Source organism: Crinia signifera, chromosome 1 (genome assembly GCF_055691185.1).
Source record: "Crinia signifera chromosome 1, ASM5569118v1, whole genome shotgun sequence".
In the NCBI taxonomy this organism is placed as follows: Eukaryota; Metazoa; Chordata; class Amphibia; order Anura; family Myobatrachidae; genus Crinia; species Crinia signifera.
Genome location: NC_139217.1, coordinates 54236609 through 54262849, shown reverse-complemented (window position 1 = coordinate 54262849; position 26241 = coordinate 54236609). Strand labels below are relative to the sequence as shown.

General features: G+C 46.4%; 1 protein-coding gene across 4 annotated transcripts in view; it reads right to left on the bottom strand.

Annotated features, from left to right (window-relative positions):
- AFAP1 (actin filament associated protein 1) overlaps positions 1–18777 on the bottom strand; it is a 91561-nt gene extending 72784 nt beyond the window's left edge. For all 4 annotated transcript variants that reach the window (XM_083153868.1, XM_083154035.1, XM_083154126.1 and 1 more), the window contains exon 1: positions 18621–18777. In XM_083153868.1, coding sequence (XP_083009994.1) covers positions 18621–18639 — 19 coding nt within the window. In that variant the 5' untranslated portion in view covers positions 18640–18777. The remainder of the gene's footprint in view (positions 1–18620) is intronic.
- Positions 18778–26241: the final 7464 nt, after the last annotated feature.

Genomic DNA, 26241 nt, shown 5'->3' with positions numbered 1-26241 from the left:
AGCATCTTTCAGCTCAAAGTCGCCCAGCGTGTATGGGCCTTAAGGGCTGGTGGGAGATGGTGATGGGGTAGCGGCGTTGCGCTGTGGGGGTGGATACGCCTGGCTGTGTTGCAGTCAATAAAGACACGTCTAAACCAATTGCGTGGCATCTTCATGACCGTGCAAACAGCCGCTGCGACCTAAAACATGGCAGCAGAGCAATTACAAAATTTTGCATCACAGGGAAGGGACCCAACATTGGGCGTGGCCTTGCCCTGTGTAGGCAAAAGTGTTCCATAAAGTTGGAGCCACATGGTTAAAAAGCTCAGTCCCCCCAAAAGAATTACGAGTGATTCTAGGGACTGCTAAAATTCTTTCATCTACAGATCGCAGTAATCAGGCGGGAGAGCAGGAATCAGAAGCTGCCTCAGATACTGTACCTTGGGCCTTGGCTGTGAAAGTCATTAAGCCAATCTTGAGGACTATAGACCAGGAGTGGACAAACCGGACCTAGAGATCTGCCAGCGGTCCACATTTTCCAAATCCCCTAGCTGGTGCACAGCTGTAGTCATTACTAACTGTCACATTTTCAAACCTGCTGCAATCATTCCGGCTATAGATCCACAAGTTGCCTGATATACATGAACTGTTGGTAGATCTTGAGGACAAGTTTGGCCACCCCTACTATAGGCCATCGGACAAGCAGCCAGTGGAGGGAGTATGGGTGTTATGTGGCTGGAACAGGGCTGGTTACTTAACATCCTATAAATGTGTGCCTGTGGTCAAACATAATGCTACTTTATCTGCACCCACTCTATCGCTCTCCAATGCTTAAACCCATTGCGAAAGCATTTATTCTTGTATGTGACTCCGACTGCTTGATAAGACCAGAATTGATCTGACATCTGTCCAATTATATTTAGCAATTCACTGAACAATATCAGCAGCACCCTAAAAGTCATCTCCCAATGGCACAAGACCCATCAGCCAGGAACAGATACAGGGGTACTAAGACGTACTAAGCCTTGGGGAGAGATAAACTATGAACCAATCACCTCCTGTTATTTAACATGGCAGTCATGGGCTGATTGGTACTTTATCTCTCTCCAAGACTACATCTCCCACACAGTATCTTGGCCCATAGTGCCAACTGGCTGAATCAGACAAGTCACAAAAACCATGCAGAGTATGTAGTGTTCATTCTAGCACCCGCCATCTTTGAAAACCCATGCAGTTCCTGTTTCCTGCCTGGGGTGTCACTGTCTGCTGTGGTATTTCTAGCACAGGTCTGGGTTGCAGATCAGTAATGATATATAGACCACACTGTGCTAGAAGCACTGCAGCAGACAGCGACACCCCAGGCAGGGAAGAGGAACTGCATGGGTTTTCAAAGATGGCGGGTGCTAGAATGAACACTACGTATGCATTTACTGAGGGACTATGAGATATTACCCTCTGATTACTGTATGACAGCTTTACAGGTCTTCTCATGCTGTAAGAAAAACAAACCTTACTTCAAAGGATCTGAATCTTCCCTCTTATCTACAGAAACATGTCTGAGATTGCACCGGCACGTTTATCACATATCACTCCTGGTGATACATTTCTGGGTCTTAAATACTTTCTAAATTCTCCTCTGTGCTTAGTAAATAAGGGGCAGGCATTAAGCAACTAGAAAAGAGAAATAAGATCAGAGACACATGTTCAAGTTAGGAAGACTGAACATTTCCATCTTGGTAAAGAGATTTTATTTGTAATTAGCTCCTGTCTCCTATAGTAAACACAAACGGTTCTCCATACCATACTGGTAATATGTTTGCATACTTCTTATGGTGAGTACACACAATAAGATCCCCGTGGCCACCTATATCTGCTGCCATGGCGATCCGGCGGGGCGACGGCATCGGAAAGTGTATACACACTTGTTGATACAGGTGGACGATGAGCAGTTAGGGGGGATTGTGCGCTCCCGTGGTCATGTGTGACACACACTAAGTTTGATCAAACATATCGATATCGCTAGCGACCGGGGATATGCTAATTAAGGATGGAAAATGATCATTCCATCCTTAGTTAAACTCGTTCCAGTGTGTACACTCAATCTGGACTCAAGGGCATTCGTTCTGATCTTAGAACTGATGTTCATCGCTCCAATGTAATACGTATAGTACAGAGTCATATAACATTTATAAGATATAGTTCTAGATCTTGCACAATCCTATATCAGCAAGTTCTAAAGGCCCCATACACCAGTACGATATGGCCTTTTTTTCATGATTTCGACAACTCTGGCCGATAAATCATGTGAAAAGTGCCATATCGTATGCGAGCTGCCTCCGATTATTCGTTGCACGGTCCTGTGCGCATTGGATTAAATCTGGAGCTCGCTTTGGCTGCCACAAGGATTCGTCTTATCCCGCAGTATGACTGGCCGCATACAATGTACCGTATGCGATCAAGCCGCCAAGCGCAGCAGTTGCCGGGGTATCGCACGTGGCGAGGCTACATGCAATACCTTGACAAAGTGTATGGGGGATGTTAGCGCTAGACTTACTGGTTTCACTCAAGAAAAACTCGTCTACTGTACGGTCTGTCTCTCCTGTTTAGTCAACTTAAATGCTAATTGAAGTCAGATTTGCCAGGTGCACTATGGGATATAAAAACACATAAATCTCTGAAATTATGGACGCTGCATCTATTTATCATATAATCCATTGGGGAGAAGAAAATAAAACGCATATCTTGGGCAGTTCACTCCCGGAGGACAGGAGAATGTTATAGGACAACATGTGCGAGGAACGAGGCAACGGTAAAATAAAGACGAAGCGCAGTAATAAGGGGAGAGGAAACGATGCACGATAAAAACAAGATAAAGAGGGAGTACTGTCACCACAGCCACAAAGGGTTATTTCCTGCATTCGTGCTTCTGAGGGCTTCAAGGTCATGTGAATGAAGACGTACTGTACGCATTACTTTGTCAATGTCATGCAAATATTCGCTACAAGATCTGGATCTAGGGAGACCACCCTCACGCACTTTGTACCCCAGGGTTCCAAAATGTATTGCTTTGCAAGATAATTATAGATGAGCAAATCATGGCGCTCATTCTGATTAGCACGCTCCCCTGGATGTTCGCGCAGGTGAGTGATTGCCTATAAACTGTTATGCGCATCTGCAGCCGCTTGGTGCGAACGGGCGCAGCAAACTGTTGTCCACTGTCCTGTTCACACCTATCAGTGTAGGCAGGGGGGGCGTAGAGCAGTGGGGAGTGGCTGCGCCCATGGGAACACCCAGCGTTTCATGGGCGCCCCCATGTAAGTGCGCCCGTGACATCAGCGGATGTTAGCTATCCGCCCCCTTCCCGTGCAGGGCGCTCGCAGATGTAAGACACTATGTGTCTGCAAAATCATTCGAAGGTCGGCGACCATCGAATTATTTTTGTCCCCGCACGCAAGTCTGAATGCATGCGTGCGGGGATCTAAATTGGACAGGATACTGTTAAAAGCTGTGCTCTCAAGTACAAAACAAAAGAGCAGGTTTGTGCAGGGTTACAGTGCACAGCAGATAAGTATACATTCCGTGGTCACTGCGCTGCTGGGCCGCTGTGTGTGATCATATCCTGACCGATGTGCCGGACCGAAGTGGGAGTGTTGATCACACAACAATCCATTGGGTTTCGCCCAATTTAGTTTAGTCATATGAGCTGGTGTAATCCGAAAGATTCTGCCCAAGAGCCTGCTGGGTTAAGGTGCCCATGCACTGAGGCGATTTGGTCCGATTACGGCCGATTGCGACCAATCGGGCCGTTAAATTAGACCAAATTGCCTCTCCCTGACATGCAGTCTGGTCCGATGCGCGGTCTCGTTCTGGGACCTCCCTCCAGGTGGCGAGGTGGGAGGGCAGCAGGGACGCATGCGATGCATCACAACGGATCGCATGCGTCCCCGGCGGCTTGCAGGGAATCATGTGTCTGAACACTGCTGCGAGACGTCGCAGCAGTGTATGGGCACCTTTACAGCTTAGTTACAATCTCCTCTGTGAGTGTGTTCCCGTGCGATGTGCGCCAGGCCGGCCCCACCGTTCCGCGGAGTACGCAGCTGAGTAAGGTACCAGAGTAATCAGGGCGCTGACCGTGTCTTCATCATTGCTGTCAGCGCCCTGATTACTATGGCACCTTACTGTGAACTGCAGTGGTAATAGGGACAGCCGACGCCAGCCGGGCATAATTGAAAGCAGTGACAGCAGAGAGAGCGGTGCACTGCCCACTGCATTCAGAGCAGGTCCGCGGCTATTTGAAATCTCGTGCCTGCTCGTTAGCCAATCAGAGCTCACAGTCCAACAGCCAATCAGGAGCCACCACTGCCGCTCGTTAGATGGACGATGAATGCACTCGCTTGTCATCAGCAACATTCTTAGTCGGCACTGATGCGTGGCCGACAGGATACTTTGCTAGTGGGGGAAATGCCCCCAATCCCTTTAATCACTCACCAAGGCCAGCATCGGCAAGTGCTCATGCCGGCACCCCAAAATGCTAACCCAGTTCATCTTGACTGGGTTAGCATTGATTGTCGACATTCCCATTGTCCACCTAATGCTTGTGTTGACCTTCGCCATGTCGACCTCTTTTAAGTGTCCACCTAAACCCTGTCATCCTTCAGTGGTCGACCCAAACTATGTCAACCTTAATTGAGTCGACCCAGTGACCGTATCCCTGTACGTCTCAGCTGTAAAGTCTAAACGCAGAACTGCGATAACATAATCTCCATAACTGGAATATGAGATCATCTGATTTGGCCCGTACAGATGGCAAATCTGTCATACGACAACACAAGGAAAACACTGACATTCCAGGATAAGTCTTCCCCTCTTATACTGGGCTTGTTTGCAGCTGCCTCACCACTAACCCATGACTTCTCCCCCCCTCCCCAAAACACTGCCCCAGGGCAGCTGTTCCCTTCTCCGCCATCGCCCAGTGTATACACAGCACAATGATTCGACACGGATGTGACAGTCACATGCAAAACTTCAGTCCGCATGTGATGACTCCAAACGCATTACCAGCAGCACACAGTATAATCTGCACATAAATGCCCGCAAACCTTTAGTAACTGCGGAGCAGAGTGCAATCTGAAGGCAATGACATTACACCTTGTCCCGAGTTATATATTCAATGGCAAAAACCAGATCGGTGTCTTATACAAAGGATGTGCTACTGAGTGTGTTACTTTATTGCACAATTATACTTCTTGTTTGCAACAACTGACTAAATGGTCCCTTTTTGGGGGGTAAATTCTATTTATTACCAAAAAAATGCTACCTCCATACTGTATTTCTCTAACAGTGGGTTCGTTAAATAGATCTGCACAGAATGCCAAGCTTTAGCACAACCAACAAGTGCCATTAGGGCAGTTGTATTAAGCCCGACGAAGAGATAAAGTGGAAATGTGGTAACCCACCAGCCAATCAACTACCAACTGTCATTTTCAAACCTTGCTGATTGGCTGGCGAATTATCACCTTCTACTTGAACTCTACTTTATCTCTTCACCAGTTTTAATACACTGGGACAGTGTTCTTAAATTTCATACACCGCCCGCAGGAACTACGGCAACCTTGTCACATGACCAATTACCAGTTTAGAATAAAGTACTAATAACAGTGTGTAACTAGCGTTTTTCTCCCATTACGTTTTGTACATAAAAACAAAAGACATCATAGACTTATTGTCCTGCAGCATAAACGCAATTATTTTTAAATGTGAGCTATGCAAGAGAATTATAGGTATTAGTTTCATTGCGTTCTAGTCTCTGCAGTATAAATACTATCTTTCTTAGGCTCACATGTATGGGACGTTGTTTATTTATATGCCATAATCACAGGTTTCTTTTATGTGCGCCTGCATCAGATACAATACTTCCTGCCGCTCCAAACTCTCTACAGATGTTGTGTTACCAGTTACAGGTCCGGTACTTATAAATAATATAATGATTTCCCCTGCCCCATAGATTGTTACCACTGCTTTTATAGGTTCTTGGCTGCAGACCAATCAGAGCTTGGGGGCAGTGCTTTGTGGTGTCAGGGCGTGGAAACCAGTCTGGGGTGTAGGGGTGGCCAACCAGTCTGAGGCACAGAGCCTAAAAATATCTGTAGTCAAACTAAAGAGACGATATGAGGTGCGGCCACAAAAAATGGGGCGTGGCCTAGCTGGTGCAAGCGCCATGAAATTAAATACACTGAAACAAGCCAGATCCACATTAAATACTCACTTTCTGGGAGTGACCCAACTGGCTTCCGCTCCAGCATTGATCAGCCTGATTCGATTGCGCTGGCAGAGTAGGTCCTGGACACAGACTGCAGATAGACAAAAACTCATTCGATGGTGAATGAGTTGCGCGACAAGCTGCAATATTTTTGCAAGAGATAACATACCGTAAGGGTGTGATATCTAGTTCTTTAAAATAGCAGAAAAGCACTGTACAGTAGAACCCTGACCCAAGGCTATCAAACGTTCCTACATTCAAAAATGATATACTGTAACAAGGGCCAAGATAAAGATTTATGTAGTATCCTGACAGATTGCCTAAAACACAAATCACAGGCAAACTCACTGACCTCGTGTCCACCAATGAATGGGTTGATATAGGTTATAGCTCATTTTAGACGCTAATAAATAAAACTACAGTTGAGACCTTGTGCAACCTGGGCTGCAGATTATTTCCAGATTTCCTAACACAATTCTAAATAGTGTTCATTCTAGCACCCGCTATCTTTGAAAACCCATGCAGTTCCTCTTCCCTGCCTGGGGTGTCGCTGTCTGCTGCAGTGCTTCTAGCACAGTGTGGTCTGTATATCAGCACTGATATGCAAACCAGACCTGTGTTAGAAAAAGCACAGCAGACAGCGACGCCCCAGGTAGGGAAAAGGAACTGCATGGGTTTTTAAAGATAGCGGGTGCTAGAATGAACACTACTAAAGATACCATTCATTAATGCAAAAACAATGTCTTAATGAATACCTTGCTCCCTTGGTTAGTATTTATTTATTAACAGTTTCTTATATAGCGCACACATATTCTGCAGCGCTTTACAGAGAATATTTGTACAGTCACATCAGTCCCTGCCCCAGTGGAGCTTACAATCTATATTCCTTACCACATGTACACGCACACACAGACATTCTAGGGTTAATTTTGTTGGGAGCCAATCAGCCTAGCAGTATATTTTTTGGATTGTGGGAGGAAACCGGAGTACCCGGAGAAAGCCCAAGCAAATACAAATATTTTGGAATGGGTTTTGTTTTAGAAACTCCCAAATACAGTACACTTAAGACGATCCTTATGTATTTTATTCATTTGTAGCGCTGAATATGGAAGCTGAATGATGGTTTTGAAAAATAGTTCTGACAGAAATCAGTGGGCCCCCCGACAATCTCTCAACCCTCAAATAAGCTGTAAGGTGATTCAAATCCTGACGTGGACTCAATGTGCCATTCCGGAACGGGAGCTGTGAGTGTGAAACTCCTGTGTTTTTAGTGCTCCCCCTTTGAGGGTGTGAAGTGTGGGGGAAATATTTTCTGCAAGGTAAAAGCGTCAGTACTTGCTTCAGCACCTAGCAGGCTTAATTGGCTCAATGATTATAATATCAGTTCAAACATGGCCTCAAATTACCCCCAAAATGTACTTTGTTAAGTTTATGCACCAGGTGACAGATATATGCTGCTTTCAGACCGCATAACTGGCTTTGACCCTGTATTTGGAAACGTTTCCAAAAACGGGTCTGCCAGATAAAACCCCTTTCACACCGCAGCACTTAAACAGTATATTACCGTTTAAGTGCCGATTTTTTGACACTGGCAGACCCGTTTTTGGAAACTTTCCAAATACAGGGTCAAAGCCAGTGCAGCCTTCAGCCCTCCCCTCCGTGCAGCTCCCCCCCCCCCCCTCGCGTGTCGACCGAGAGCATGTCGACGCCCCCCCCCCGCGCGTGTCGACGCCCCCCCCCCACCCCGCGTGTCGGCGCCCCCCCCCCCCCCCCCCGTGTCGACTTACCCCGTGCCGGTACCTCCGTTGTGGACTGCAGCTCAGTATGCTCGGAAAGCACTTATGAAAAAAGTGTCTTCCAGAAAATGGCTGCCCCATAGGAAACCCTGTTTAAAAAAACTGTCTTCCGTATGGGGGGCAGCCATTTTCTGAAAGACACTTTTTTCATAAGTGCTTTCCGAGCATACTGAGCTGCAGTGCCGGGAACCACAACGGAGATACCGGCACGGGGTAAGTCGACACGGGGGGGCGCCGACACGCGCGGGGGGGGTCGACACGCGGGGGGCCGTCGACACGCGCGGGGGGGGCGTCGACACGAGCGCGGGGGGTGCTCCAGTGCTGTGAATACTTAATGAGCGCTCATTAAGTATTCACTGTGCTGAATTTAGGACCCAGCTCATTGGCTGGGTCCTAAATACCGTTTCTGAGCCGATTTTTGCGCTAAAATACCGGTTCAGAAACGGGTAGGACCCTGCATTTTAACCGGTTAGAAAAAACGGCATTTTCTAACCGGTTAAGTGGGACTGGACCTTTCAGACCGCACACATTACCGTTTTAAAACGGTAAAAAAACGGCAATTTACCGTTTTAAAAGTGCGGTCTGAAAGGGGCAATAGATAGATCTATCTATCTATCTTACCTTGACCCCATAGGGATGCCTATGCTAGTATTCTGACTGCTGGCATAATGGACCTTATGGTCCTTTCACAGCGACGTGCAGGCACGCACGGGGCCAACCTTGCCACCAGTGGGCGGGGCCCGTGGCAGTGGGCTGTCCCATTAGCATATGGGAACCCCCAGAATTTGATGGGCGTGGCCATGACAGGCATGCGGGGGGTGGGCAGCTGACCTCACCGGAGGTCAGCTGCCTGGCCACTTCCCCCCCGAGCGTACATGCTCAGAGCGACCTTACATATGCGTGCACCTTCCACATCTTTTGATGGTTAGTGACCATCAAAAGATGTGGCAGGGTCCCAGTGGCATGTGAATGGATTCATTCACAGTCTGTGTGAAGGAACGCTCCTTGCAAATGGTGGGCCGGCGATTCAAGGCGGGATCTGGTTGACTCACAAGGAAGCCAACTCACATCTGAGAGATTTAACCGGAATAACCCCCAATGGCCGCCGGTCATCCGTATGTATCCTACATATACCACTATGATGATTTACGCAAGTGTAAATAATAACAGAGTAAAAAAAAAAGAAAAAAGAAAATGTAGCTTAATAAGATGCCGAGGGAGGCAGGAAGGTCAGGGTTTATATTATACATGACACATGAATGTGAAATTATTGAAGAGTGAATCCGCTTTTTGCAGGAAATACTTTTCCTTTCAAACATCTCAAAAACTGGCAGTTTCTCCATAATGATGCAGTGTAAATAAGGGCTGCTCATGTCTGACTAATGTATCATCTCTAAAAGTACAGAATATGGTAAAAAAAAAAAAAAAAGTGCTTAAAATGTACTGAACTAAGATTGCGGCTTTGTACTGGTCTCCTCAGGAAAACATTTCCTTTCTCTTTTGAAATGTTACAAAACGTGGCTGCCAGTTAAACAGACACAACATCACAGCTCGGCATGTTACAGGGAGCCAGAGGTGAAATATTTTACGAAAGCAGACTGTTCAGAACAACATGATGCTCATTGCATCATATGCTGTGTGCCCGTGGTTGCCATGGTAGTCCACGGCACTGTGCAGAATTGTAAATCACAGTAACATCCCGAAGTAACAATCTGCAGGCGTGGGGCGGTGGCATGTGCGCGTGGGAACGGCCAGCTTATGGAATTAGGCAGTGACGCGGCAGCCGGGGGCGGACAGCTGACATCACCAGCTGTCTGGTGTTTTGCGAGGGGGGGTGGGCAGCTGTACGAGCGGCGGTAAAACCATACGCGGCGCTGCGTAATTTGCGACGCTGCGTGTGAACTAGAATAAGGTTGAGGGACTACTCAGAAAAAGTTATTTGGACTAGAAAGAATTCTTGTGTGTATATATAAACATACATTTCAGGAACAAGAAAGCAGAGGCTCCAAACCCCCCACTTGCTATTTATTTAACAGCGGGCACAGTAATGAACAGCTGTATCTGGTTTTAGTGCACCTTCAATTACCAAGGCCAAAATTACAGGTCACGGAGGAGGAGTGTGCTAGCTTCGGAGTGGACTGCTGACCTCAGCGTTGTACCTTACTTTAATGTGGACAGGTAATCCTTTAAAAAGAAAGTAGAGGCAAATAGCATTGTAGCCCTCAGACTCCCACAGGAATGGACTCTGAGCAGCATGGTAAACCATACAAGTCTCTGGCTGGAGAGCCTGGAGGAAGGATAATAAATGCAGTATGGACAGAATCCTTTGACGTTTCCCCAGTGTTGCGGCTCCGCATATCAATACCAGTTTCTGGGAATGCCAGCCTTGCACTTTAACATTGTTTTCCTTAACTTGACATCTGCAGGACAATCTAAAAACAGGACATGGTGAGGATTTGGGTGGTCCACCGCCACTCTCAGGACAAAAAAAAAATAATCTTGGTTCATTGATGCAAGTAGACGAGTGATCAGGCCTAAAAACAAACCTGGCTTTCATCAACTTACACAGTTACAGGTACCCTGCGGTTTTGAAGAATTGGAAAGATTCTAAACTCGGGAACACAGATTCCCCCCCCCCCCCTTACAAGTTAAATGCTTGCTTAACCTTGTGCATGTACAGATGTATCCTCATTAACCCAGCATTTCTGCACCATATGTTGGCGCTACTAAGATACCGTACCATGGACAGTGGGTTTTCGGCCTTGTGCGCTGCAATGCCTTCGGTGCATTACAGTCGTCGTTTGTACGGGGAGATGTATGAAGCAGTCAAAAGAGTGGAGAGGTGAGCCAGTTGAGAAGTTGCCCATGGCAACCAATCAACTGCTACTTATTTTATAGAATTGTTATTGTTTCCTCAATGCTCATTGGTTGCCATGGGCAACTTCTCCACATGCCGGGCCGGTGACATCAGCAGAGGCGATTCCCGAGTTGGCCCTTGGAGATGAGAGCATCTCTCAATGGTGGCTTTTTTCATTGCAGTGAACGGGTCCCAGGCCATATAGTTCCGGGTTACCAGTTTACACTGCGCCGCAAGCTGGGTTGAATTGTTTTCAACTCCGCTCACTTGACCCAGGATATTTGAACTGGCTGCATTTACACAGCACAATATCCCGGGTAGTGCAATAACCCAGGATATTTAGGGAGGTCACGTAAAAGCAGTATAAGAGGCAAATTTACAAAAACTTCTAAAAAAATGAAAAGTTGTTGTCATTTATGTAATGAATCCCATTCACAGAAACTGTACGTCATGATCAGAAGACCTGGATAACGCTTCACTCAGGAGTCCACACCATAAGCTAGAAGTGCACCTAGATATACAAGATGGCAGAAACAGTTGTGTAATAACACACGCTTGTGACTAGGGTGGCCAATCCCGGGATTGGCGGGATCCCGGGATTTGGCCTAAAAACCGCCGGGATTTGAATCCCGGGATAGGAGTTTCCAATCCTGGGATTTCGGGATTAGACTGCACAAGCGCAGTCTAATGCCGGGCAGCGTCCGAGCTGCCGTCCCGGCAGTGCAGCTCTGCGCAGCGTGACAAGGTCACGCTATGCAGACCGCACAGCCGCACAGCATGCTGCCTGCCCTCCCACCCTGACGGCACCCATCTTCAACGTGCCCACCCACCGGCTCCTGGCTTCGCCCGCCCGGCTCCTGCTTCGCCCACACCGCACATTAATATGTGGGGAGGCCACTGAGGGCTTTTGTACTAGGGAAGCCAATCCCGGGATTGGGCATTTTTCAATCCCGATTTCCGGGATTGAAAAAATGCCCCGGAATTGGCTTCCCTACTTGTGACCTAATCTCCACCAAAAACATAGATGTAGCAAATACTAAGTGTACAATACTATATGCTCTTTCGCAAAGCAAGGAGTGCACCCTCTTTGGGTAGTATTCAATGCCGCTCGCTGCGGCCGGCGAGTGGGTTAAACAGCGAGGATCGCAGAAAACCAGCGATCCTAACATAATAGCTCAACCACTCTACCAATCAAGCTATGGGAATAAGAAGAATCAATCCTGCTACATTTCATCACAAAAAAAAAAAAAGTGAGTTTCTCATTGTGTTATCGCCACAGAATAAACATTCGAATAGTAAAGAATAAAAAAAACATTTAAAAAAAATAATAATAATAATAATAATAATAATAATCGGGCAAAATTCTACAATATGCGCCGGATTCGGAGTCTGGAGTAAAGCAACAAAGAAAAAGTAACTTTGAACTTGGGACAAACCATGTTGCAATGCCAGGTTTACATCTAGTTCTTCAGGGTAAATATTGACTGTTTTTGCATGCAGCCCAAGCAAAGGAGGACATCTTTATTTTTATACTGGATTAAGAGTTTGGACACAGGGCTACAAATTAAAGTGAATGATTTAAAATCTGCTCCGACATCAGGAACCGGGCCCTATAACTTTCTTGGGCTTGCATTATAGAGGCATTCCTCGAGTTGTACTTACGACCCCCCCCTCCCCCCCCCCCCCCTGTATTTTAAGTAGAAATGTAGTTTAATGTTATCCTAAGTGGCCTTTACCCACAAACCAAACAGCTGTTACAGTATCATAAATCCCACAGAGTCAACGTTCTTCGGGACATTGCTGGAGAAAGACAATATATATATATATATATATATATATATATATATATATATATATATATATATATATATATATATATATATATATATCCCTAATATGCTATATAATCAAGGATGCTGCTTAATATACAAATACAATGTCATTGTGTGCTCATAATAGCTTACAGCCGAAACATAAATGTATCTTTTCTTTGCAATGCATCCCCCCTTTAGTTATAAATGAGGCCAAAGTGTAAATTGTATCCTGACGGAAACATTTTGTGACTGGTTTTGTGTGTTTTGGAAACGTACTTGGAGAGATATTCAGGGTCTCTGAAACGTCAGCAGATGTTTTCACAATTAATGTTACTTTAGAATGATTTCATGTTACATTTTTACACAACAAAGTGTCTGGTTTCGCACCAATGGTTTTGGAACAATGGGGGGATATAATTTGCTTAAAGAATCCACGTGTCGCAACCTTTGTGCACGGTGTCATAGAGAATGTGTGGCAAGTGCCAGGATGAGTGACAGGAGAGAGGGGGGGGGGGGGGGGAGTTCCCTTGGGTGATGGGGATAATACATGACCTGTCTGCCTTTTGTGTCTTCTCTGAAAGACAACTAGGGATCATCTTTGTGTCAAGTAGCAGTATTACCATCATTCTGTTCTTTCTATTGGCGAGATGTGTGTCAGGTCTATAAGTGACAAGAGAGATACCCTGGACAGCGCAACCACTGTCATCTTTTACCCAAACTCATAAGTACAGCATTTCAAATGTATGTATTAGTGTTCATTCTAGCACCAGCTATTTCTGAAAACCCATGCAGTTCCTCTTCCCTGCCTGGGGTGTCGCTGTCTGCTGTGGTGTTTCTAGCACAGGTCTGGTTTGAATATCAGTGCTAATATGCAGACAACACTGTGTTAGAAACTACAGTAGACAGCGACACCCCAGGCAGGGAAGAGGAACTGCATGGGATTTTAAAGATAGCGGGTGCTAGAATGAACACGAAGTGTGGATTGGTTTCTAACATTTTGTGTCTGCCCCTACAAGTACCAGCAACAGCAGCTTCTAGTTAGCACCATATTTGGAGGTTAAGATGTCCAAGATGAAACGCTGAAGAAGCAGACAAATTGAAGAACATCGGACTAAGTAGCTGTGTCGATGGATTTGTGACTAGGATGCCATCTGTATTGTGTCGCACTCCGTATGACACACACACACACTGTATTTTAAAGCGGTTACTCAGATGCTCTCTGTATTGATCAGCAGTCACATGGACGCAGTCTGTATTGGATGGCAATCCTAGATGTTTTTAAGGAGCACCAAATACACCTCCATAGATTTTATTGCTGGAAATATATACCCAATAAAATGTGCACAAATTCACAGCAGAGCCAAAACTATATTTGGGATGGTTTTTAAAAAAAAATGGATCCGACTCACCCCTCACTTCTGGCAACCTTGTCTCAGGATGGACAAGCTACCAATACCAGATGCCCTGGTTTTACATATACAGGCCTAGCATCCTGTTTCCATCTCTGTGGGTAGAGATGAAACATACCTGTCTGTCATATAATAATTCCCCTGGTCTCTATGTTTAGATAGCACACAGGCAATGTATACATCCCTCACAGGGATTATGCCAAAGAAGGTATCCAGCGCTGACTCAGAACTTCAATCACATCTCTGGTTCCTGTGACAGATAGAGCATGAATTTCCTGACTGCTTTTTGTACACATCTTGAAATATGGTGGATGGAAATGATGCACCCAACTCATCCAGCTGATGATGACTGTCGCATCTTGTTACAGGAAACGCATGGAATAGATGTAAATTTGCACACATAGGGGAGTTCTATTGAGGATGGGGTGATGCCCACAGCAAATCTCACTGCATAGGAATCGAAAGTAGAAAAACACTGTGTAGCACAATCTATTTCTACTATGTCGGAAGGAGGGCCATGCTGCTGAACGCACTCCCAACCATCGCCAGCATCCTGCGGGGTACCGGCAGCCACCAATATTAAATCGATATCACTGGCCGCAGGATTGGCCAGTGTGAACACACCATCAGTACTTTAGCAACCAATCACTTTCTAGGATGCAATAGAGAGATTATAGACATCCAGGGCCAGATGCACTAAGCTTCAAAAGTTACGAAATGGAGAGTGATAAACAGCCAGCCAATCAGCTCCTGACTGCCATGTCACAGGCTGTGTTTGAAAAATGTCAAGCAGGATATGTAATCCCCCCCCCCCCCAAAAAAAAAACACTTCACAATATTTCCCTCATCATATAACGTCAGGCTTAGCTGGGATCAGACACTACCACACGATCCCTGAAATATTTCTCATTCTACAAACTCCCTGGGACTGTCTCAGTGGTATACATTTTTGGATTAAGATGTTTATCATGCCTTGCGGACAGCAGTAATAACTCTCGCTATTGTTCCTCGGTCCCTGTCTTGCCCTTGGGCAGGTGTTTTCTCCTCTGCGTGGAAGGTTAAAACCCTTCCCAAAGCCCAGTCTGCACACATTACCCTTGTATCATCAAATTACAGAAACTAGATACTGTAACGCTCAGGAGATCATTCAAAGGGTTTATATAGAGACTGTTGCCTTCCATCCACCACCTTTTACATTAGATAGATAGATAGATAGATAGATAGATAGATAGATAGATAGATAGATAGATAGATAGATAGATGAAGGTTATTCTATTACTTGTAGTCTCAGAATTGGAAAATCCAAAGTTGCATAAAGCAATTGGATATGGGTAATTGGATAGGGTGTGGTATAACACACCGACAGTCGGTATTCAGACAGTCATTAGCCCGACATCGGAATCCTGACTGCACTGCGGGGGGGATCGCAACGAAGACCCTTGCGGGCTCGCCACGCTGCGGGCACAGTGGCTCGCTGCGCTTGCCACCTATTTTATTCGGGATTCCGACGTTGGGGTAATGACTGTCGGAATCCCGACTGTCAGTGAGTCGTCCAGCACCCATTGGATAAACCCAATTATAGTTGACATGCATTGGGCCTCTGAAGGTCAACACCTGAAATAGGCCAACGTGGTTATGGTCGACAGGTCAGAAGGGGTGACACAAGCATTAGGATGACCGTAAAAAGGTCATAATGAGTTTTTTACTCATGTAGTATTTAATTCTGTCCACATGCAAACTCTTGTTGTATGTTAAAGGCGGGTACAATTACAAGATACGTGTACCCAGCGACGTCTATTGTGACAGGACCTGGCGCCGGCAGCGACAAATGACAGCGGGAAAGGGGGGGGGGGTGCGGTGCAGTACAATGCAGGAGGACATCATTAACGACCTGCATTGTACTATAGTATGTACACACTAGCCGATACCGTTAACAATATCCATATTGTACATATAGTTCACAATATTCATCTGTGCCGGACCCAGCCAGATTTAATTACGCTGGATGCTTACCACACGAGGCGAAGGGCTTGCAGGCTCTGGGACAGATTCTCTAAGCTTCAAAAGTGATAAAATGGAGAGTGATAAACAGCCAGCCAATCAGCTCCTGTCTGACATTTTTCAAACACAGTCTGTGACATGGCAGGTAAAAGCTGATTCGCTGGCTGTTTATCACTCTCCTTTTTATCACTTTTGAAGCTTAGAGAATCTGTCCCTCTGACTTTTACGCCCAGTGGTATTTCAGTACAAGCCCTTTTCGTCGTGAGGTAAATCGGCAACCAATGTGCGTTAACCAATAGATTCCGGGAAATAAGCCCAGAGCTATGGGTTAATGTGTTCTCTGCGAGAAGGACAGAAGCTCGAGCAGAAAGTGCAGCCTGCGGCCTAATAGCCGGCTGCAACTGAATAGCCCCAGCTACTGCTGCAATCCCGCAGTAATTAGTGCAGCTCAGTGTACAGTGTTCAGTCCTAAAAGCTGCAGAAAATGGACATATAATACATATCCCTGAAGTCAGCATTAATTCATGGATTCCTGTTCACTACGTCCAAGGATCTGGGAATCCATGGTAATATTTTGGCAAGATTAGCGGCAATCGCAATGGTCACTTCATATTAAACGGTGAACGGTAAAACCCGTTAAAAAAAGGCAGAGATTAGCTAATTCTGACACATCCCAAAAGTCCATTTTTGACAGCACTGGGTCGGCGAGGGGGTTAAACAGCGAGGATCGCTGAAAACAAGCGTTCCTCGCCGTTTAACACACACACACACACCCCTCCGCGCGCCTGCCGCTCACCCTATTCAATGTCCCGGGGAAATCCTCGCTGTCACAGGATGGCGAGGATTCTCCCAAACAGCGAGGCTCGCGGCTAATGCAGGGAACCCGCTGCATTTAGCCGCGAGCCCCGCTGTTTAAGCAGCCGCATACGCCGTTTCTCCCCTAGTTCCAAAAACCAAGCGAGGGGGAAACAGCGTGTGCAGGGGGGTGGTCTGTTGAATACAGACCCTACGAGCTATGACAGCGAGCAGGCAGCACTGCTCGCTGTCACTGCTCGCAGAAGGCATTGAATACACCCCACTGTGTCGTCCTGCAACCTGATTAGAGCTGTACACAGTCCCCCAGGGAGCAGGGACATATGTTTGTGTGGGAATCATGACCAATTCCAAATTACCTTATGGTGCAGCCCATGAATTAATAATTCACACTTTAAGTGCCCAACGGCCTAACATTTCTAAGCAGCTTAGCATTAACTTGTGATTCCTGTGGGGGACAAAAAAAAAGCTTACACGCAATATACCTATCTCCACGCTACCTCATGACAAATACCATGACGTTGCTGTGTATACCATCGCATCATGTCAACAGTAAGTGTCATGCATGTAACATGCACGAAGCTAGAACCAGCGCAATCTCTCACCCCAGGCTGTAAAGAAAGACACACAGCACTTCATTCAGCCGCCACCAGATTCCCCACACAGCCATACACTCGGCGAGCACACATGTAATGGAACAAATTAAATGAGAGGTAAACGTAAAGGCTGGTAATGATATTACAATGAGAACATTATAACCACATATCACTTTAACTAGTTGACTGCCAAAAAACATCTGTGCCGGCCATGGCTTGGCAGAGCTCAGTGAATTCATTCAGTTGCTTTTTTTTTTTTTTCCTGGTTTGAATCGAGAACAAAATTCCCAAAGGAAGAAATTGAAAAACGTCTTACTGAGCTAAGCCGGAGTCCTACCAATCAGAGGAGTGCCTGCAGCGGTATCAGGGCTGCTCACAGGAAACAAGAGGGTTACAGGCAGCAGAGGCAATCCCACCTCGCAGCCCATTGCCTGTCTATGGAAGTGCCAAGGAGTCATGGATAGGGCGGTATGGCGGGCGTTATAGGAAGGAGAGGGCACTAGTGCTACAGAGGTGTCAGGGTCCATCATAAGAGAGAGAGAGAGAGAATATATATATATATATATATATATATATATATATATATATATATATATATATATATATATATATATATATATAGCACCTCCCAATACATATCTATTAAAATAAAGCTGTTACATATATATAATACACAATGTGGATATGTACCATGCTATGCTAAAATACATGTATGTTCTAATTATATATATATATATATATATATATATATATATATATATTTATACATACACATACATACCGACATACACACTGTATTATTACAACATCCTTTGCAAATTCTGTATGCACAGATGCATCAAGATGTTCTGCAGCAGCTGCTTCTGTCCCATGCAGCACGTCAGCTGGTCACTGGGGCTTTGTGCATGTGCACAGCATGCATATGAGAACCAGTGGTCTAATGCACATGTATAGGAGCCTGTATGCCCATGCAGCACACCCAGTGCCACACACCAGGGGGAAGGGGACAGCACACGGGGTCTGGGTGGAGGAAGCACAGCTTGCCTCCCACTATATCTTCCTAGGATCAGAAAGGTATGGCCGGAAGCCCCCTTACCTCTGTAGTACTTCTGCATGGCTGGTCCCGGGGATCTGCGTGGCAGGAGCCGGTAACAATGGCAGGCTGGAGAACACTGTACGCGGTCCCGGGCACCCGGACCCTGGCTGGGCTATCAGAAGCAGCAGCACATAACAGGCAGCAGCAGCGTGAATGACGGACATCGGCAGCAGCCAATGGGAGGCAGGCACGGTCAGGAGGCGGGCCCCGGGAACAAAGGAGAGAGCCTGATAGTCAGTGACTGGGAGCAAACCCTGTGTATACAAACAAAGGGGTTCTGAGTCCTCACAGGGGGACCTGGCTGCTCCATTACTGCTGTCACATCTGCAGTATACACTGTGATGGTCACAGAGCTTTCCCTAGCAGCACTGCACTGGTTCCCCTGACATACATAGTATTATTATCACTGCTGTGTTCCTAGTACGCATTGCCCTTGTTGTCACAGGCATGTACATATCACCTGGTACTCTCATGGGTGGAGTATGGAACCGTGGAATGCATTACCCAAAATGGTTGTGCCAACCCTGCATTATGTTTATTGTGCTCTCAATGATTTTTTTGTTTTGTTTGAATCTATGTCATTCTCTACTTTCTGGCACATAAAATATTGTGTCAATTGTTTGTTGGGTTTTTCTTTGTACTGGTGGAGAACAGCGCTATATACAATTATTATTATTATTATTATTATTATTATTATTATTATTATTATTATTATTATTATATGAAGTATAACCAAGGAGTGCTGGGATGTTAGTACAGAAAGAGTTGGATTTAAAAAAATGTAGTGACCAGGATGGTTATGGGAAAACATACATTGTTGAGACTGCATTCCTCCCAACTTCTTGCCTTTTTCAAATGGGACATGAGTTGGAGCCATGGGGCAGATGTATTATCCGTCGTTATGGGGGAGAAGGGTATCAGCGCACGTTATGTGCACTGACACCGCTTCTCCCCCATGTATGTTAGAGCCGGGATGCGGTAATGGACAGGGGCGCTATGCTCCCCTGTCCATATCGGCGCTGCTATCAAAATGATAGCAGGCCGAATGTATGAACGGTCAGCATCGCTGACCTCCCAACTGACCCCCCCCCCGCCGCGGGACAAAAGAGGGACAGTTGGGAATGTGCGACTGGTTATTAGCCTAACTATCCTGAGGTGAAGGGTATCCAGACTCATGGTAGATTAACTCTAGGTTGACAGCCATAACCAAGGTGAAGACACTACATACAACTACTAGTAAAACCATCATCAATTGCATTAAGTCAATATTTTGAAGGCACGGTGTTCCCATGGAAATGGTCATTGACAATGGTCCTCAGTTTTCCAGTGCTGAATTTAGACAATTGGGAATTTGTCCCACTACGTCAAGTCCGCTCTATCCAGGGTCCAATGGGTTGGTGGAAAGTTAAGTGAAAACCATAAAGAGTCTCATGAAAAAAGCTCACAAAGGTAGAGAAGATCTTACAAGTCTTTTAATCTACCGCAGCGCCCTTAGCAACTTCCGATCTTCAACAGAACTCCCATCTTAGTAAATATACCCCTTAGATTCTTGCCTGGACCAGGAGAGCCAACCAGGATTCAGCAATCTACTGGACGTTACGGCAGAGAAGGCAAGTGTGTAATATATGGGCGCAAATGACCCAATGTACGGTTAGAACAGACACTACAAGGAAAACAATCAATGTGATCGGCTGGTACTTTATCTCTATTCACTTTATCACTCTCCAAAGCTAAGTTCATGCCCCTAAGAGTGATCATGGCCATCTTAACATGTGGGCTCACTGGGCATCTGCCCAAGGGACCTTAATGCTACAGGCCTTTGAGCAGAGGCATTCTGGGCTGGGGTATTTGCCTCAGGCCAGTACCTTGGGAGCCTATTGGGAGGCAGGCTGAGGATGCTATCCTACCACACTGATTGTGAATGACACAGAGTGGCCAGGCAGCATTCTCTTATCAGCCTCCCTGTCTTCAACCAGACAGTGAATGTCAGAATGCTGATTGGTGGATGTCTGTAGCTATTCACCAATCAGTGTGCTTACAGCTATTCAGTGGATGAAAGCATGTGGAGAGTCGCTCCATATGCGTCCATGTCCCCCTGATGTTGGTGAAAGCACCCATTTCATTATGAGAATGGATGGGTAGGGGCCCCAGTGCATTGCTTTGCCCAGGGCCGGACTGGCCATCTGGCATTCAAAGGGTTAAGGGCCGGATGTATCAAGCTTCAAAAAGTGATAAAATGGAGAGTGATAAACAGCCAGCCAATCAACTCCTAACTGTCATGTTACAGGCTGGGTTTGAAAAATGACAGGCAGGGGCTGATTGGCTGGCTGTTTATCACTCTCCACTTTATCACTTTTTGAAGCTTGATACATCTGGCCCTAAGCACCTAGGCACTGCACAATACACCCATTCAGGGCCGCCCAGAGGTATGCTCTATGGGTGTGGCCTAATTGCGGGAGGCATGGCCAACACCCGCGATTAGGCCACACCCCCAAAATGTGTAGGGGGGTGAAAAAGCACTCTAAAGTTGAGGGGGTAGTGTTATTGTCCCCCCCCCCCCCCCCCCCCAGCAGCACCACACACTTACAGCATGTGCTGTGCTGACAGCAGGCTCAGCATGAGCTTTCACGCTGTCAGTGAGACGCTCATGCTGAGCATGCTGTCAGCACAGCACATGCTGTAGGTGTGTGCTGCTGCCCAGCAGGGACGGAGGGGGAAGGGGGGGGTCGGACCAGGACGCCCAACGGGAATTAGCAAGCCCGGACCCCAGTAATTAGTACCCGCTCCCCCCTCCCTCTCGGTGGCCCTGCACCCATCTATCCAGCTAATTCCACCATATCCTCACAGTAAATACTAAATTGTATAATTATTTTGGGTACTTATGTATTAGCCGGGAGCCCGGCTAGGCTACGCTGACAACGTACCTTAGGCTACGTTGTCAGCGTAGCCTAGCCGGGCGCCCGGCTAATATGCGGCTTCCAGTGGTTTAGACTTACTTGGTGCCATACTTCAGCCAGGCAGCGGGCTCGGTGGGGCGGGCAGTGCCTGAGCGGCAGGTGGGCGGAGGGGGGATGCGGCGGAGGGGGGATAGAGCTGGCGGGGAGGGGGAGACACGTTCCCGGCGGCAGCAATGTACGTCATTCAGCGTACTGCCGCTGGGGGAGCATCACATGTTTTCCCTGCTCCCTCAGCGGCACTACGCTAATTGCGTACATTGCTGCCGCCGGGGACAAAGTGCCGGAGGAGGGGAATGCTGGTGCTGGGAACATCGTTGAGGGTAATTATTAATGCACTACACACACACACACACACTACACACACACACAATACAATCATATCCCCACTATACACGTCATACCCCCATTATCCACGTGGGCGTGGAGTTAATTCTATAAAGTGTGGCGAGTGCAGCGAGGGGACACATATCTGCTTCAGGCTTGGTGGCTCGCTACGCTTGCAACACTTTATAGAATTTACTCCACGCCCCCCGTGGATAATGGGGGTATGACATGGATAGTGGGGATATGACCCATTGTGTATTAGCAAAGCTCCAGTTACGTAAATTACGTAGTTTATGTAGCCAGCATAGTGGTGTATTGGTATTCTCAATACACCACTATGCAAACTACGTATCGGGCGCCCTGCTAATACATAAGTACCTTTTTTGCATTCAACCTATTGTATGCAGTATTGCACCCCCTAGTGTTAAATATAAGGATAATAAAAGTCACCAGAGACCCTGTAATGAAGCACTTGGCTGCTGGTGGCCTCCTGCTTTTATTTGATCACAGGAGGATTCAGTAACCTTTAATATCTTCATAAAACACAGTAGGAGGTGTATTATCCCATCTATAAATCATTGGGAATTCTGCAGATTGCCTATCCCTCTAGTAGGATGCCTTTGGGTTTATTTAACAAAGTATTAGGCAGAATTTTCTGCGCTGGGACAATAAAATAAAAGCTGTCAGCATCACACATATTATCCACACCCCACCGATAAGGGCTGAACGCATAAGAATTTGGAATCTGCAGATCTGAAATGTTTTACATCATGACATCTGTGAATCATAATAACCCTTTGCCCCTCCCACACAAATGTCTTGGGAGAACGGGCTGAGGAGATTATTAAGCCAAATGGTTCCCTCAACAGTGGAGACTGTAAATAATTGGACATTAATCTGATTTTTCTTAGGACAATAGATTTAGTTTCCTGTCTGCGTGGGGAATAATCTGAAGCCCCCAGAGGAGAGTCAGATGTTTACAGATGTTTGGGGTAGTTTTGTGCATTCGGTTAGCATTGATGTCCTTGTTCCATATACACTTTATCAAATTAAGGCTGTTATGAAAGTTCAGTGACCACAGCAAGATAAACAGTCGTTACACATTCTATGAAGGAAAAGGAGATTCTTCAAAGATTGTCCTGCATCTAAGGGCTCCCATTTATCACAATCCACATTTGACACGCAATTAGGATGTGATAATAACAAGTAATATGATATCACACTGCAACATTACTAATTATCGTATAAATGCATCAACATGCCTCCCAACTGTCCCAATTTTTGGGGGACAGTCCGGTTTTTTGAGGGGGACAAGTCAGCATCCCACCCAGGGCCGGCAGTGTCCCGCGGTGGTGGTGGTGTGTGTGTGTGTGGGGGTGGGGGGGTCAGTTGGAAGTCCCTCTACCCATCACTGCTCACATGTAAGCCTGGGGAGCCGCAGCTGGGGGGCTCGCAGAATTGAAAAATCCTAATCGTAAGACTTGACAGCCACTGATTGGCTGAGAGAGCTCTGTCAGACAATTACTGGCCTCCTATTCAGGTGGCCACTGATTGGCTAAGAAAGCTCGCCCAGTCTTTTTGACAGGATTTTTGAATTCTCGCCGCACCCCGCTCATCGCCCGCCAAACCCCAAACCCCACTCCCCACCTGCCGCACACCGGATTCCGCTCGTTGCACACCGGACCCTGCTCCCCACCCGCCGGATCCACTCTCCACGCACCGGACCCTGCTCCCTGTCCTTTGCGCAATATCGGATGTGATATATCGCTGACGGCTACGCATAAGATTTATTTTATATGCAGCCCATCCAACCTCTGACTCCGATCTAATGTGTACGGGGCCGCACAATGGATCCGATTGGATGTCATACTCTTGCGATTTGGCCCTATTTCACACGATTTTTCAGCACAATCTGCCAGAATCGGATGAAATCAGACCCAAATAGCATAGTGTATGGGGGCCTAACATTTTTTGAACACAGGTGATTGGGTGGTGCGTTACCACCTTCTACTTCATCTCCACTTTATCTCTTCACCAGGCTTTATACATCTGCACCATAGTTGTTACTGAAAGAAGGTGCCTGTCCAGCTGAATATACTGACCAACACATCAAGCAGTCAGTTAATTTTGTAGCTGAGGACCAGGGCTTTCCAATGAGCCCAGCCCTGTGTCTCTAGTCCCCCGGGAACCGGAGATATTGCCTGGCAAAGCTGTAACGGTTTTCCCCATAGGTTAATTCCGACCCCCACCCAGTTGAAATGGCTGCCAGTTCCCCCCCTGGCATCACAGAAGCTTGAGGTTGTTCTTATTCAATTCCAAATCGCTGGGCCTTCAATATGATACTAGGCTGGTCCATATCGGTCAATCGGTTCCAGAGATATTGCGTGTAAACTGATTTTTTTATTTTTGAAATGTAATTTCATGGCTGTTCATGTTCTTTGAGGGCAGATTACTCTGGAACCAAACGTTCCAGTTTCACTGGACCAAAATCATTCAATGTCCTTTCAAAAGTTCTTCAATGTGATACTTGTCTCATGTAAATGGGTCAGTTGGTTCCGAAGATATAGCCGGTTAAATTAGATAACTGGTTAAAGGGGGTGAGGGGTGGTTTTCTCTCCCCCTCACACCAGAAAATGCAGTGACTAGGCTGGTGTAAAACGGGCCATCCTGGGAATGCATTTTCTGATGTGAAAGGGGTATTATTTCAAATAGCCGGGACCTGCAGTGCTCTGAATACAGCCAGGCTCTGTCACTGTCAGTGGCTATCACTTCTGCCTGGCGGCGGCTGTCCCCCATTTACCGCGAGAACGTATTCCCCCTTGGCAATGAGCATATAATCCCACATGGCAACGAGCATGGAACCCTTGGCAATGAGCATGTAGATAAGTAGCATTTATGTAGCATAATTTTTAATAGGCATTATGGTGTTTGGCATAATACATAATGGACATAATGGCGTGTAACTTAACGTGTAATGGACATTATGGTGTAAATGTTTAATGTGCGCCTTTGGTGGACAATGTCCTTGTTTATGAAGCGTATTGGGAATTTTGGCTTAATCTGTGTGGCATTATGTGAATTTTGGCTCAATCCATGTGGCATTATGTGAATTTTGGCTTAATCTTGTGGCATTATGTGAATTTTGGCTCAATCCATGTGGCATAATGTGAATTTTGGCTCAATCCGTGTGGCATTATGTGAATTTTGGCTCAATCCATGTGGCAGTATGTGTAAGGTGCAAGTATTATGGGGTCTAGTATTTTGTCACATAAAGTGTAGAAGTTGTATATGGTGTTGTACACTACACTCAAGGACACGCCCCCTGTTGAGTGGCCACACCCCCTTTTCCGGAGCGCGCCTTTGGCGCGTGCACAACTACATCCTTCACCTTTGTCGCCATGGTGGGTCTGCGTACTTTAAATGCCAGGGCCTATTTTTAATCCCATTCCCACCCTCTCTCTGCAGCTCTCTTATCATGTACACTGGCACCACTAACACCGCCCCTCCCCCACCTAAACCCTCTTTTATCTTTTATAGTGGTGCCCCCCCTGTCATTTTATCCTGGATCTGCCCCTGGGAGACTCCGAAATATTTAAGTAGCAATCTCAGACTCCTAGGAGAGACCTGCACCCTCCCAAAGGCCACACCTACTCGTGTGATAAGGCGAATTACATCACCATGCCCGCTGCAATTTACTGTGCCATTTGGACTAAACTACAACTCCCAGCGCCAGCATGAGGGGCCCTGTCAAGCACAGGGAAGGCGGACTCGCATACCCTCCCCATGAAGTAATTTCTAATGTTAAGGGTAGCGAATCCAGTCCTCCGGCACTCATGTTTTGACGCCACATGCAGCACCTGCAGTCTTCCATGCAAGAGGTCCGGACACGCTTGCATTGTCTGGACCACGCCCACACAACACAGTGTTGAAGCCCCCCCGCAATGCCGAGTCACAGCCCTTTGTATTTTCCTGAACTTAGCCGCAGTTTTAGGGATGCGCATGCTTGCTGGCTCATGCGCAGATTACCGGAAATCTCCAAATAGCGATTATAGGTAATCTACAACCGGTACTGAATTAGTCCCAACATACACAAAAATCTTACACATAAGCACAAACTGAGTTACCCAACATTACATATTATATTTGGGAGCACACATCTCTTAGAGTAAAATAAACAGCTGTAAAGATAATGAATGCTTTTCATGATATAAAGCATACCGAAGATAACAGAGATAACGTTAAAAAAAAATCAAAACCGCTAACTTTGGCCAAAATGCAGGAGCATCACATTGAGGATAAAGGGAACTGAAATCATTCATTACAGTTCTCAGGAGTTAGAC